The sequence below is a fragment of the Phlebotomus papatasi genome, chromosome 3, assembly GCF_024763615.1.
Source record: "Phlebotomus papatasi isolate M1 chromosome 3, Ppap_2.1, whole genome shotgun sequence".
NCBI classification, from domain to species: domain Eukaryota; kingdom Metazoa; phylum Arthropoda; class Insecta; order Diptera; family Psychodidae; genus Phlebotomus; species Phlebotomus papatasi.
In genome coordinates, this window is record NC_077224.1 from 34,092,187 (window position 1) to 34,108,759 (window position 16,573).

Below are 16,573 nucleotides of genomic sequence, written 5' to 3' on the forward strand. Positions count from 1 at the left end.
GCTGGTTGCAAACATTATTGCACTCTATTGGCACAAAATGTCATTCATGTTCAAAAACATATAAACTGAATTTCGAATGTCCAAAAACCCTACTAATTGATAGCAGGAGACTGGAGCCGAGTAGTAAAATTGTGGGGCAATTGTAAATAACAAATTTTATGTCTACTTGAACTTAAATTATTTCGACCATTTCTTTTCAGTAGACAAGAATCCCTAGTTTTATGAAGTTAGTTAGGCTTTGTCCACAGAAATCTAATATCTTACTTTAAAAAATCGAAGCGTTTACAACCCTATGTCGACGGCTCAAAATATAAAACGAATAAGTCGCGAATGGCCAACTTTACAGGAGAGCGATTTCCAGTTGAAATTCTAAATGCTGAGTATAAGATTTTTAAGATTTAAAACCTTAAGATTTGAGAATAATTAACTTTCCTGTATAATATTCACAGGGAAGAGGATATACAAGAGTATCCGAAAAGCGAAAAAAATGATTTTTGCAAAAAATCGACTTTTATTCGACTTATATTTTTACAAGCCGATGTTACTTACTGCTCCAGCTTTTCCTATTTAGAAATTATTACTGCATACGAGAAAATTTCCTAAAAATTCATCAATAATTGAAATTAATGAAATTTTGCACAATTATTATTTACAAGAAAGATAAGAACGATTCATTGAGAGAATATTCTGTTATCACTCGAGTCTTTATAGCAGTTGCAAATTGTCAATTGGGATCATGAGACCAATATTTGGAACGTTATTATTAATTTTAGTTGTATTTTCTTACAAATGTTATGGAGGAGATACAATTTTGTATAGGATATCAGGAAGGATCTTTTACTTATCGAGAACTGCAGTGAGTATTTTTAACGAATCTTATTCACGCTACATTCACTATAGAAATTGTCTTGATAGAAATGCTTAACTTTAAAGTTCTATACACTTCAGGAGCAATTTTCGTCACATATTTCCCTTTTGACATTTAGTCCTACAGTAGTACGTGAAATTTTCCTCAAAAAAGAAATTTTTGATGAAAACTGCTCCATACCTGTAGGGACCTTAAAGAAAAATCTTGTTTTTTTATTGTTAAAACTCAAAAAGTGAGCAGTAGGAACGTTTAGCTTAATTTTTTTACATCAATGACTTTTTGCCGTTTAATTAAACAAAGACAAAACAAAATAAATTTATTAAAATAAAACGTTGAAAGATTATATCTACTACACTGAGAAAAAAAGAAGGTGCGATTAACTTTTTTTTCTCATAACTTTAACACTTTTTAGGTGTAAAGATATATCAACATTTTTTAATGTTAATTTTACACCTTTTTAAGGGTAAAATTAACATTAAAAAGGCTAAATTTAACCCCCAATACACCTAAAAAGGGTAATATTTACACCGATTTTGAATCAATACTGCAGAGTAAAATTAACATTTCCGGAATGTTATTTTAACTTTTTCGGATTTTTCTCAGTGGATATTTTTAAAAAAAACAGTCCAAAGTCAAAATGACAACGAAAATGTAAAAATTGTTTAATTCGTAGGTTGACTGGGTAACAGCAGTTCAAGAATGTGAAAAACAAATGATGGTTCTTGTATCAATAAGATCTGAGGAGGAAAATAAAGCATTGGCACAGTTTCTGCGACCCAGGACTATTACTGCTTGGATTGGTGGATACAACTACGAGGATGATGATCAATGGCGATGGATTGAAGATGGAAATGTCTTTAACTACACCAATTGGGATATAAATGCACCAACTGAGAAATCTAAGAGCTGTGCCCAAATAATGCGAGTACCTTATGGAAAATGGTTAGATGAGCCTTGTAATGTGAAGAAGAAATTTGTATGTGAACTAGTGAAGAAAAATTGTTCACAATAGTTGACTATTTTACTTTATTTTAGTTACAAAAAATGACTATTTGTCATTTAAACATATTTGTATATAATTTATGAGAAAATAGAACAAAATATCGTTGAGTGACTTTTAATTGTAACATTTTGAGGTACAAATTTTTACCTAAAAAGTCTTCTTTTCTTCTCTCATTGGCAACTCAATGGAAGAATTACAGTGGTGAATGCTAGAAAAAAGTATGTAGAAAACCCTTAATGACTTGCCAACCCTCATTTTCCCGTGGCAACTGTTCACTTTGACTTATGCATAGTTGATGATTTTCAAATTGTTCCTTTTCTCATGCTATATACATATTTTTATTCTCTTTTTTTCTTCCTCCCTCTCCGTGAGTTCTGACATTCCCATATTTAATTCCATTTCTTTCCCACATTGCCACCCATTCATTGCTTTTGGGGGGGTACAGGAAGAGGGAAACTAATAAGAGTCCTTCAAATCAAAAAATTGTTACACTAACACGTGACCACTTGACTTCTTTTCCATACAATCATTCGTCCGCCAGAGTGTAACCATTAAATACAGATTTATCCATCAAGTTTCCACACCCCAAAAATCCCAACATCATCCCTATATAGCCACCCCTCAGAGTCATTTAGTGTCGTTAGGGCGAGCAGTTAATGTTCATTTCGTGGTTTTTACAGTTGCTCTATAGCATAATAACTATTGAAATTCATTATTTCATCGTCCAACTACTTTTCAAGTGATGAAAAGTCACAGAATAATTGATTGTGCACTTTGAAAGTTTCAACATGGAAAAGCAAATACCAACCACTTTAGTCTCATGTAGTCGTATCTCAACAAATTTTTATATTACGCATATTATTTAATTTTACTAGGAGCTATCTGTATTGGGAAAATTGTTAAAAAAAAAATTAAAAGAGTCTATGGAATGTTTTTGGATACTCAATGGGTCAAGATGGTAGCGTACTCACTCTATGATGCAAGTGTCTCGCATTCATATTCCCTTTAGGTCACCAGGATTTTTCTGGTATCAAAAATGCTCTGATTGCATTCAGTGACCTTCACTGCACTTGATTTCACGCTTTATGAGACTGACAATCTCATCCCGTATATAAAAAATAATAATGCATGTCTTGAAGTCCCTTTGCGGGAAGGCCTAGTTCCTCTATGGAATGTTGTGCCAATATTATTTATTATTATGGAATGTTTTTATTGTAAAAAAAATGTATAACTGTTTATACGATTTTTTATAACAAAATCATGGTAGGGCAGAATTGTCTAATTCAGAACCAATTCGTCCCGTTGACAACGAAAATCCCGAAAACCAAAATCTCGAAGGGGCCAAAATTCATAAAGTCAAAAACCTGAAAACTTAAATCCCTAATGGTCAAAATTCTAAAAGGAACGAAATTGTACGAAGGATACTGTGTGGAGTAATTTCCCAAAACACAGAAAATTACCTTTTGCCTTCTGCAAGTGTGGGTACAATCGTAGGAGTAGCTATGACACTTTTAAGAATTCGGGATTTTGGATTTCGAGATTTTGGCGTTCGAAATACTGGTTTTTGGGATTTTGGCGTTCGGAATTTTGGGTTTAGGGGTTTTAGCTTTTCGAGACTTTAACGAATTTGAGATTTTATTTAACCCTTCCGGGATTTTGTCCCATTTGAAATTTTGGCTTTTTTTGATTTTGACCCATTCAGAATTTTGGCTTTTCGGGATTTTGCCGTTCGAGATTTTGGCTTTTGGAATTTTGGTTCAATCGAGATTTTGATTTAATCGGAATTTTGGCCCATTTGGAATTTTGACTTTCGAGGATTTTGACCTATTCGAGATTTTGGCCTTTGGAATCTTGACTTTCGGGATTTTGGCTTTTGGGATTTTGACCGGGACCCAGTCTGAGCTAAACCTTTACTGACGAATTTTATAGGCTAAATATTCTCAAGGATTAGCATGAATCTATTTGTTATTTAATACTTCTAGTTTGAATTTTGAAATTGGTAAAATGCATAATTTTCAGTGGTTTCAAAACCATTTTAAAGTAATATAATAGCAAAGTTTTGTAGCGATTTCATTCAAATTCACAAACCACCTTTAGAAAAATTCTAAGGTGGTTCTGAATAGATTTAGCCAGGTTTATAGGGCACAGTATCAATACTGGTCTATATTAATCATTTTTGAACATTATTAAGTTTTATTACAGACACGAACTCGCTTTTATCAATTGCACCACGAACTCCCCTACCCCTTTATTAGAAATATTTATTTTAAAAAAATCTTTCCAAGCTTTTTTCGGTTTTACGAGCTGAAAAAAGAAATTAAATTCATAGAACAATGAAAACCAAACAAAATATTTTATTTTATTTATGTACGAAATATACGTTAATTGCTACTCTAGCCTTCCACAAAAAAGGCACTTGAAAAAAGCAACAAACCGCAATTGGGAGAGAAAAGAGTGAATTTTATTTTTCCTGAAAAAAAAAATATCCAGACAATAAAATCAGAAGGAAAGCCGGAAACACAAGTCAATATAAGATTTACATTAATTGTGAAAGTTACAACTTCTGTCTGACAATAAAGCAAATCAACACCCCCCATGTTGATGGAGTGAGTGTGTTTGTCAACTGTTAACGAATCGAATGGGGTTGAACGTGGTAAATTCAATTTATATATTCGAATAAGTATCCTCAAGTACACTCAATGTCGTCAATATCCACTTAATAAATACATGAATTGCTACCACCCTGCCACGATATACCCTCAAAATGGGGATATAATTGTCCGGAGTCGAGAAACTGTGAAGGTGCGATGAAATTGGTGACTTATCGATGTGAGGCCGCGTAACATTTTCCTCTTTATTTATTTACTTCACCCTTCTCTGATTATTCCACCCCATAGAAGAGAATGGAAAAAAAAACTCTGTGTGAGTGAGAAGAAGAAAACCAACACGCATTTTACGATTTCACGGCGCGCATTCAAATCGACAAGGGATAGAGTGAATTGTAATTGAATAAATCATACAAAATTGTTGACAGGAATAAAAGATTTTTCACAGTTAATTATTTATTGAGAAAATACAGAGAGGATCTCTTGAGTGCGGGTTTTTTTTTTTAGAAATTCAACCCTCTCACTTGAAAACACAAAATGACTACTTATGCATTTCCAATTGATTTAAATATTTTAGTAAAAATATTTCAACTCACGATGGATACTTGAGACATTTTGCTCGTTTCATTGTAAAATTTCAATTTGATACAAATGTTCATTTCGGTTATTATTTTTTCACAGCAATTTCAAGAGTAAATTTCAAGACTCAATTTTATTTTTCCTTCTTACCTAAGATGGAAAAAATGTTTAAAAGCTTCTATGTTGGAATTAAACAAGTAAATTCCAGAGACAGCATTATTTGCATAGCATGCAAAAGCTCTCTTGCCATAAAATAACCTTTATAGGAGGGAATTGAAAATTGAGTTGGAGTTAAATAAACCATAAATGAAATAGGATGATGAACCACAAAGGCACAGACACATTCTAACTATGAAACACTCAAGAGGCTGATTTGACACCCATTTCACTATTCTACTGAATTACATGAAAAAGAAATTGAACTGTATGAAAGTTTACAAAACTTATAAACCGAAAGTATAAAGTCGATAGTGAGTTGACTTTTGGATAAAAATACTATGGATAATAAATTTGTTCGACACGATGATTTACCCCCAAAATTCTAACCACAATGGAATTTCAACATATATTCCGACTTCCGAAAATCGCTTATTAAACATTAGAGTCCATTAATTTCAATATAGTAAGGTCCGTGGTACAGTGGGATGAATTAACGAGGGTGAGACATATGTTAAATCTATGTTAGAAATGCCTCAGTTTCAGGTAAAACATTCCGTCAAATCATTGCTCCACCTGCCGATTCTACTCGGAGGTTTTTTGAATTATAACCGTATATTCTAGTACATTTAGAGAAATTCTGAAGATTTTCGGCAGAATTTCTGCCTGAAAATCTGTAGATTTTCGGTAGAAATTCTTCCGAAAATCTGCAGATTCTCGGCAGAATTTCTGCATAAGAAATCTGCATAGTCTCCATTGTCTCAATAAAAATATTGTTGATTTATCAAGAAACGGTAGAAGTTACAAAGAAAATGGTATGCTCTGCTTAACAAGCATTACCGATTAAACATTTTAGATGAGTAAAAAGATTCAAGACAAAAATACTTATTTCTTAAAAATCGCCCATGAAATGATACAAAATCACGAAATTTAAGGTCAACACTCTGTTTAAAGTTTTCACTTCACTATTCTCTACTTATAACACGGCGTCGCAGAATTCTTCATTTTATATAAACACTGTAATATCACTAAGAATAACTCTATTGAATTTTGCAAATTTCAGTGAAAAATATTCCATCTTTTCAGACACAGCTGTCTGGAAAATCTCTGGAATGTAGATAAAAATCTACAGAAAATCGGCAAAATATCTACAGAAATTCGTCAGAGTATGCACCAGGATTCGTCAGAAAATCTGCAAAAATTTCTGACGAATTTTGTCTCAAGCCCAAATAAAATTCGTAGGAATATCTACAGATTTCTCGGCAGATTTTCGGCAGAGGTGTAGATATTTTCTGCAGAAATCTTAAAGATATCTGACGAAATTATTTGACGGGATACTAAAAATTTCACTGAAATCGATTAAGAAACATCGAAATAGGCCAGTGAAGTTGTTTTCGTTTATAGCTCTGCCCGAGCCAGAGTTAGGGTAAATTGCAGCCAAGTATTGGAAAGGTTTCGACCTCAGTTATGACATACTAAAATTTAGATTAGATTAGAAATTTAATTTAGATCAAAGATGCGAATTTTGAGATAGTTGACATTGAATTTTAGAAAACTCTTTTAGAAAACTATTTTACTCATTGGATTCTCACCAATGAGTATCATTGAATACCATTGAGTCTTTGGTGAGAATCCAATGAGTAAAGTGTCCAGTGAGAAAAGTCCAAAAAGCACTAAAAGTGTAATAAAATCCTTTGTGACAAGTTCTTTCCCAATCATTTCCATACCCGACGAAGGAGGAAAACCCCTCCGAAACGTCGGTTTTGAGAAAGTAAAGGAGAAGAAACCAAAGGTCATATCCGTGTTTTAAGAACAAGAAATAATGAAATTAAGTAAAAAAATCGTTTTTCTACAACATTGATGCAAAACTTTATTTCATTGGCAATGATCTGTAAACTTTTCGACAGTATCGTGAATGAAGATGGTGCCGCTTATCAATCTAGCTACACATCTTTTGCTATATACGCACCAAAATTTCTACTATTTTAGAACAATAATTTTTGAATCACAATCGTTTGAGTGAATAGTTGTATTTTTTGAAAATGAAATAAATCAAATATAAAATATGTAAATAAATTATATTGTTATTTGTTATTGAAAGACATTACAAATCTACGTAAATCATAGATGATTCACGAATTAAGAACCCGCAAAATTTTACGAATTAAAATATAAACTGTTTGACCACCTTTCACTTTATTTACATCCACCACCATGCAACTTTTTTTCTTTCCCTAATCTAAAAAATTCGTTTTCTGGACATAAATTTATAACAAAAATCAAAAACAAAAAAGTTTAACAAGGAAAGACTACCAACAAACGCAAGTGTACTCCGAACCGCCATATTGTCTCTCGCATTATGATTTTAAAACAAAATGGTTAATTTTTTACTAATTAAGTTTTGAAAGAAGTATTGCGTTGGTTTATAATCTAATAGGAACAGAGTTCACGTGTGCAAATGACACCTATTCTTTAAATTAATTTCTGTATATAGGGGAAACTCAAATTTACAGAAATAATTAGATGAATCACTAATTTTTCAATTGGCACACACAAAAATACCAAATGGTGTTTTTCGTTAGGTTGAGATATATTAGGTGAGATTCTTAATAATCTCACTTACTATAATCCTACCAAAATTTCATGTCGTCCGATCGAGCTCAAATTTATTCCAAAATGTGTTTCATCACTTCCTGATCACGAATGTATGGGTGGCTAAGTTACGTTCCCGGCCGGCCGGCCGCTCTTTGGAGCTTAATAGCTCCTAAACTAAAAGAGACATCGGCTTGCGGTTTTCGGCAAAGGTTATATATCGTATGAAAATTGCAACTTGGTTTTAGAAAGCGTTCGTGAAGTGCCACTTCCCCTTCTAACATCGCAAGTTCATAAAACTTACCGCTAGGGGCGCTCTTATTAAAAAGAAGATTTTTCAATATTCTAAATTAAATAACTCAAAAATTCCTTTGTGCAAGTTAATCAAATTTTAGAGTGTTGTAGTCCAGTCTATGATGTTTCCAAAATGGGGCGTAAGTGCGCTCTGGTTATAATAGAACAGAAGATATGAGGGGTCAAAGTTCATGAAATTCAAAAAATCATATCTCCGGTTCTAATTGACCGATTTTGATGAGTGAAGGTTTTAACGAATGATCTCATCAAATGCTACAATTTTCTAGAACATTTGAACTTCGTGAGACCAACACCAGGGGCGCCACAGTCGAAAACCCAATTTCAATATCACATAACCTCAATTATCTTGACTGTCACTGAGCCGATTTTGATGATTACTTCGACATAATTGTAGAGAACATTTGTGTCTACATTTCGTCCATACATCATTTTCCGCTCAGACTACGCCATCTGTCCGATTTTGTCGTTTAAATGTGAAAAAATAGAGTTTTCACATATATCACTTTTCTGTCAGTCCATCCAAATCCTTGATATTTTGGTTTAAATACAAAATTTGTATAATTTCACGAATTTGATTCAAGCTGAATGGCGTCCCCCAACTTCAGCTCTAAATCGAATTTGCATGCATTCCGAGTTAGCTCACGTTAAAAATCTCACCCACATAAGCCAGTTAGGATTATGTGTCCCTTTTTCATGGAATAGAACCATACAGAAAGATTGTGCAAAAAACTTTGCGTCTAACGGCGTTATCACACTTGCACATTAAAATTTTAATGTTATTCACATTAATTGTCGCTTGTGAGCGTCCAAATATGTTATTTGTGTCTTTGAGTCACTTAATATTTGGGTTTTTTCTATTTATTGATAAAGAAGTGGACTTGGCCTGCAAAAATAAGTTTAAATTTACCTAAAGCATAAATATTTTTCACATTAAAAAATTAATGAGAAAATCGCATTAATTTTTCGCATTAATGCTATAAATCAATTTATATTAAATTTTGTAGGCCAAGTCTACCTTTTTATCAACAAATAGATCAAATTTTGAATATAAAATGATTCAAACACACAAATTACACATTTGGACTCTCATCATAGACAATTAATGTAAATCATATTAAAATTTTAATGTGCAAGTGTGATAACACAGTAAGTCTGTAAGTGGCAGGAGTAGCGAAGGATAAAAAGGCATATAGGCTGACCTAAATGTCCTAATTCCGCGATCCCATTAAGGACAAGTGTTAAAAAAAAATAATTGAATGAATAAAAATGTACCAAATTTTCAAGACTCCGAAATCATCATCTACCAATGAGCCTTGGTTTTTTTTTAATGTAGGTTTTTTGCAAGAAAATCTTTCATTTAAGTATGGAAATCTTGAGAAGTTTTATTCAGCAATGTTGTAACTTTAAAATTTTATTTTTTCCTTTTGTCAAATCAATTGTACCATCCTATAGGACAGTCATTCTCAATCCAAGCCACAAATTGATGCGAATACATGCACGTTGGAAATCTTCATGGTGGATAGAAATGTGTGGGTTTAATATCCGTAGAAAGCTTACATGTCGCATGATTCAGGATAAAGTATCCTTGAGATATTTATGTTGTGTGGTGAATGTTATTCCACAACCACACGAGAAGAGTGTCTTTCAAGGAATTCAATACACATGTTTCCTCGAGCATCCTAAAGCAATTACTGAATTGAGCCTAATTCAATTCATTATACACTCAACTTGGATGATAAATGCATCTGTTTCCATGATTACAGAATTGATCGAGGAAGATTATTTTACTTTTTTTTTGGGGAGGCGCTATATGGTGTTTGTGCTCTTTTGTGAAATTGATCCTCTTATGCCTTTCACTTCTTCCTTAATTAGCCATTATTGTGGTTTTGGCTTTTCTTTCAAACAAAAATTGCCAGTAATCAGTCCTTGTGTGTGCGCGCACTTTCAGAATACCAAAAAGGCGACATATGCAAACGGGGAGGTGAATTTTTCTAGAAAAATTTTTGAAGGGGTGAGAAATTGGTGCGATAAGAGAAATCTCTTGCATCGACGTAGAATTAATTCAATTTTCTCTCCACAAACTCAATATATAATGGGGACTTCATGCAGAGATGGTTTTAGGGGTGATAAAAACTAACCCTCATCCGCAGCAAAAATATACATTAAAAGCCAATTTATTCACACTAATTTGCAACAAAGGACAAATAATTCACTGGACTCTGGAGGAGGAGAGGGAGGGACTATATTGGCTGAATCACAAAATCTAGAAAATTTTTACCAACACCTTTTCACAGCTTTCACTCATTTTACATCTGGCCTAAGGCTTTGGATATCTCTATGAATGGGCAGTCATCCAGAATCAATCTCATTCAAGTCAATCACTGAAATTCTAATGTCTCTATCGCCCACGGCCATTTCATCATAGTTCCAGGGTGGATTTTTCTCCATCCAACTCATTTGTATTTAACTATTGAAGCAAGTAATAATTTTTAGTTATTATCGTTTCACTGACTTCACAGGGAAATTCACCCATTTTATCAATAAAATCCCCATTAAATTGAATTAACTCATGAGAATTAATAACATAACTTTTCTTTCTCCCCAGAAACACGCCCATTTCTTCTGTTCATTCATAATAGAGCTGTTGGAAATACACTCGACTTTTTTTTCCACCGTTCATGTTAATAGATTTTTTTTCTCTCCTTTCTATCTCGTAAGATCATTGCATTAGAATTTATATATACAGGAATATAACATACCTTTGCTAGCCATTTCCTTCATTTGCTGATCTTCAGCAATCAAGTCCTCATATTTGTGCTGCAAATCAGAAACGGCTTCACTGGCGGCATTGGGTTGATTCTTCTTTATTACGAGTGGCTTCAGATACTTCTGGAAGTCATCCTGCAATAATCTTTTGGAGAAGAAACACTTATAATGAATTCAACTTGTATTGCAGAGAATCAATGAAAAATTGAAATTTTTGCAGGGAATTTGTTCGTTGGTTGATATGATTTAATTGAATTTTTCACGAACGACGATGACTATTTTTTCACAATTTTAATTACTCAAACCCAAAGAAGGGAGCAATATAATCCCAAGTATTTCAAAAAAAAAGTTCCATCCTCGACTCCATAAGGAATTTTACATTATTCTAATTTTTCAAAATTTAATATTTTGCGAAACATCTTTTACATCGGAGGAATTTCATGAAATCTAAATTTTCGCATCCCTTTCATTTTCAAATATTTTGCATATAGGGGAAGGTTTCGAACCTTCGTACTAAAAAAGGAATCCAAGATTTAAGATTTTTTACTGAATGCCACACAAACCGAATCAATTATATCATTATGTCAAAAAAATCTCTCACTTATTGGGTTCATAATTCTGCCTCACAAAATTCCTGGAAGTCCTTGGATTTTCCTCTACAGGAAAATGAAAATGTAGTAGCATTTTTTACGAATGTATCCGGTACCGGAATGCTTCGTACCATTTCTTCCAACCCCTGTAGGCCTCATTTTCCCCGGAAACGTTACACCGGAAACAAAAATTTGGGCATCACTACTTAGATGGAACTTTCATCTACTTCTTTTCACTGTTTGTAGAAGGTATCACGCATTAAAAGATCAATTTTAAGCTATTTTTCTAACACATGTTTTTTGCAATCGGAAAACCATGTTTTCCCTGCATTCTGACAGTCAGTTCAGAGCTCGGTTAGGTGTGATTTTCTTATAATCACACCTATTGTAATCCTCGGATATTCTCTGACACCTCCAAACAGTCTTACAGAACATATTTCGGACACAACTAATTTCAAAAATGACCAGCCATCAATTTAAAATGAAATGTGGAAAGTTTCACTTTAAAACAAGGAAAATTTTATGAAAAATACTCGAAATACATCGAAGTGGCAACAAAAGAATCACATCTACCTTAAACAGTCTAGTTTCATCACTGCACAAATCAGAAAGAAGCAATCACACCTATTGTAATCCTCGTAATTTCTCTAATACGTCGAATCTGTCTTACAGCACATTTTTTGAACATCAGTGATTCTTAGAATTACCAGTTATTAATTTAAAGTTAAATGAGGAAAACTCCGCTTGAAAACAAAGCAAATTGTATGAAAAATGCTTAAAACGCACCGTATGGACAATGAAAGAATCACACCTACCATAAGCAGATTTAGGCTTAATGTTCGATTTGACAGAAGCGAAACAAAAACATCTGATGAAGTCTCACTTTGCTGTGGAAGTGCGTGTTTTTCTTCGAGATTTTCTTGAAAAATGTTGTAATATCACAATTTTCTTGTCAACTTGTTCAGTGGAATCTCTGGATGGGTCAAAATATCCAGAGCGGCATGCACAGTGTGACCCAAAACAGTCTGGAATTCTCAGAGTTGGTGATCAATAATTTTGACTGATATTTTTACGAACCTGCAGAGAAGGCAATCTTTGTGAATTTTCATCCGCCCACAAAAACGACGCCCTGCTAGCGAAAGATTTTCACGGTAATATTAACCCTGATAAACCCTCTATAACTTGGAACGTTGCTTTTCTTCGAAAAGACTCTTGAAGCGTGAAAAAATGCATAAAATAATACACATCAGAATTACGATTTTAGGTCCATTTTTAATTTTTGCTTCTAGAACCTATGACAAAAGGCCTAGGCTCCCAAGTTTGTCATGAAATGTGAGATATGGGATTAGCTATAAGAATATATGACCATGACCATGGATGATATTCATTTAGTAACTTGGAAAAAAATCAACATTTACGAACCTGCGACGTTACGAAGGTGCAAAACCTTCCCCTAATCTATCCCACTCTTTCGTACTCGAAATTTGGCAATGAATAAAACTGAATTCGTTGTGAGGTTCAAAAGAAGAAGAAGAAGAGTACGAAAGAGCGGAAAAGACGTATGGAAATGCAAATGTATGAGAAAAGGAATGAAAATTTTGATTTGATTGAAATTTACCAAAAAAAAAAAAATATTTTGTAAAATTATTCATAAAATATTTGTGAATATTCTCTCGAGACTTATGCCATAGACATACTTACGACTTATGACGAGAGACAACTTAGTGGAAAATGATGCAAATGAAGTTTAACCATTATTTCGAATATAATTACGCTAAGCCGTCTCTCGGCTAATCCTCATGTCTGTCAAGGCCCTTAGGACTTAAGCCGAGAGGCGACTTAGTGGAAAATTATGGAAATGTAGTTTAATCATTATTTCGAATATAATTACGCTAAGCCGTCTCTCGGCTAATCCTCAGGTCTGTCGAGGCCTTTAGGCAGCGCTCGTAAATCGTATAAGCCATAAAAAAGAGTTCGTAAGTGTATACTTTTTCACAAATAATGTTCGTAACAAGAACTCTTGACGAGCATTTTTTTTGTTCTTTAACAAACATTTGTTCGTAAATTTTTGTTTTTCTGACAAAATTTTACGAACATTTTTTTGTACGAATATTTACAAAGAAATGTTTGTAAAAAAACAAAACTGTTCGTGATCATGTTACGAGCAAAGTTTGTGGAAAAAGTACGAACCTTTGCGAACTTGTTTGTAGATTACATGATGCACAAACATATCGTAAGTTTCCAGTAGGAATCCACAAACATTTACGAACACTTTTACGAAAGATTTTTTTTCTGTGCAGTCTAAAAAATCTACAAGACAATTAAACTAAAATTCGGCCACTGAAAAATAAAAAACTGATAATAGAAAAATTAAATTCAGCCATTAAATTAATATGAATTTTTTCCAGCAATAAAATATTAGATTCTTATTTTAATATTTACATAAACCAGAAGACCTTTTTTAGATTCACTTTGCTAAAACTTGAAAGAAAATTTCACTGTTGTTTAAAGTTCTAAATTGTGCAGTGATCAAATTTCCATTTTATGCTGACCAGATTTAATTTTTACTGCTAATTTGGACAGTGCCATAATAAAAAGCACACATAAAATATGTTTTCCTACTCACTAAATCTGATTTTCTTCTGACCAAAATTAAAAGTTTCAAAAGGTAAGATTTCATGAAATCAAAATTTGTGTCCCTTTCTATCTCAAAATATTTGCTTATCTCATTCTTTCGCACTTCAAATTCGATTTAGCTAAATCGAATTTATTGTGATCTTCAAAAGAAAAAGAAGAGTGCAAAAGAATGAGATAGACTATACAAAGCTAGTGAGAAAGAAATGGATTCGAATTTCGACTTCATGAAATTTTCCTGATCTAAAAGGTATAATGAACAAAATTTTGATTAAATTTGATTTTTTAGTGATGAAAATTGTTGTTTTTTTTTTGTAAGTGGAAATGGTCAGTTTGATTTTCTTATTGATAATACTGTCAAAATACTACCCAGAATTATATATTTTCTATTATTTGGATTCTTAGTAAATGACTTCATTCATTTTACTGATAGAACTCCACAGAGAGAGAGCAATATACGTATATTATCTATCGATTTTTTAACCCCCCAAAGTTTCTGACCGTTCACCCCCCAGAGATCACTTTTCTAAGCAAATCTTCGCATTTCAGACGATTTCTGAAACTTTTCTTTTCAACTTTAGAGGCAAACGGTAAGAGATAGCGACTTGGGACATTCAGGGGATCCCCCATATGGTAACCCAAGGATCGTTAACATAACCCTCATTATCCTCCAACTGTCCCTTTTCCCTCCAAAACCACGTTTTTTGAAATTTTTTGATATGATTTAGAGTTTACCCAAGCGGACACTTCGTCCGTATACGAAAATCCCGTTGAATCATTCCTAATAACGGTTATCAAGAGATTTAAAAGCCTCTATAGATCGCATTTCTCAAGCGAATGGTATCATGGTTTGACCTCCTTGGAAAGGTCTTGGTATTTCTGTTCCAAGTTCTAAAAGTCTGAACCGGTAATGAACCGATTCATAACCGATAACTAATTTTTATCTGAAATTCAATTATATATTATATATTATTCCTGAGGTGTATTTTGGGAAATGTTTTAAGAGATTTATAAATCGGTTCAAATCGATTGAAAACCGGTAAACGGTAAATAATGAAAAAGTACTTTTGAGGTATAGCGAGTTCGAGCAATTCACAAAGCCTGGCCTGCTTTGTCACCCCTTTTTAATTAATTTTTGGATATATTTTGTCCTTTCCTCAATGCAAATTTAATCTTTATCACACTAATTACGTTGTATCAAGCATTCTAATAATATTAGAAAGTTCGAAGATTTGGATTGAGGCTCGAGAAAGCGTATTAATTATTCAATAAAGGCAAGTTTAGCATTATTTTAAACACCTTGTAATTCCGCACCTTTTACAGCCATATCCGAATATTTCCTTTTTTCCAATTATTGTGAATTAGTAAATATTAAAATAAAAAGGCAGAAACTTTATGAATATTATTAGACTCTATTACTAATTTATTATTGTACTAGACAATTTTACTAAATTTTACTCATTAAAAAAAATTAATGCGTAATCAATACGAGTTTAAGCGTTCTACAAAGTTCGAATACTTTGCAACTCCTATTGTAAATCGGGTTTAAAACAATTGCAAAATTGGTAAATAAGCAATTGAAAAAACTTTACAAAATACTCTAATTTGCTAACACGATGATTTGCTCTTTATGTGTCGGATTACTAAACAACTTTGCTCATCCAAACAAGTAATAAATGAAAGAATCATAGCCAAAACCGCAAACGTTTTCTTATCATGAATTATTCAATTAAAAAAAATGACGAGTTTAAGATTAAAGACAACTAATTTTGTATATTCTATTTTAAAGGTATAAATTGCTCTCAAATTTTCACCTAAAAAAATTCAACAAAAAAAAAAAACAATAATAAAAGAACATGAACTTACTTTAGTCCTTTTTCATTAAGAGTATGCACAAATTTCACTTCAAAAGGATTCAGGAATATCACTGCCCTTCCACTTCTACCTGCCCTTGCCGTCCGACCAATCCGATGTACATAATCGGACAATTTCTGTGGTGGTGTAAATTGCACCACACAATCAACTTCCGGAACGTCCAAGCCTCGAGCAGCCACATCCTGCAAAAAAGAAGCAAGTGCAAATTTCGCACGTGAAATATTGAAGAGAATCAAGAAAGTGTTCCAGAGTGAAACCGGAAAATAGAAAGAATGGAATGCTCGAAGAATTATCGTGTTGAGTAATGGAAAAATAATAATATTAAACAATATATCAGAGAGATGGGAAAAAAGAGAAAGAGATGGGTATTGAAAAAAAAAAGAAATGTTTATTCCCACATTTTGATGTTTCAATTACAAGGGATAGTATATCGCAAATCAAATCGATGGGGAGTTTGAGCGAAAGGCAAGAAAAAATATCATTTCTCATCTAAACACACACAAAATGGGGAGTAAATAAGACACGATAATTAGCCCCCAGTACCATAAGAATATTTTCTATTGCTTGAGGAACCAAGGGAAACAGGGCC

General features: G+C 33.0%; 1 protein-coding gene and 1 long non-coding RNA gene across 2 annotated transcripts in view; one reads left to right on the forward strand and one right to left on the reverse strand.

Annotated features, from left to right (window-relative positions):
• Positions 1-16,573, reverse strand: part of LOC129805386 (probable ATP-dependent RNA helicase CG8611) — a 31,058-nt gene that overhangs the window by 4,495 nt on the left and 9,990 nt on the right. Inside the window, exons 3-4 of the mRNA XM_055853272.1 lie at positions 15,976-16,166; positions 10,879-11,030 (exon numbers count right to left, since the gene is read on the reverse strand). Coding sequence (XP_055709247.1) covers positions 10,879-11,030; positions 15,976-16,166 — 343 coding nt within the window. The remainder of the gene's footprint in view (positions 1-10,878; positions 11,031-15,975; positions 16,167-16,573) is intronic.
• Positions 693-2,800, forward strand: LOC129805396 (uncharacterized). The gene is made up of 2 exons (XR_008752089.1): positions 693-856; positions 1,542-2,800. It is a non-coding gene; the product is annotated as an uncharacterized LOC129805396 (long non-coding RNA).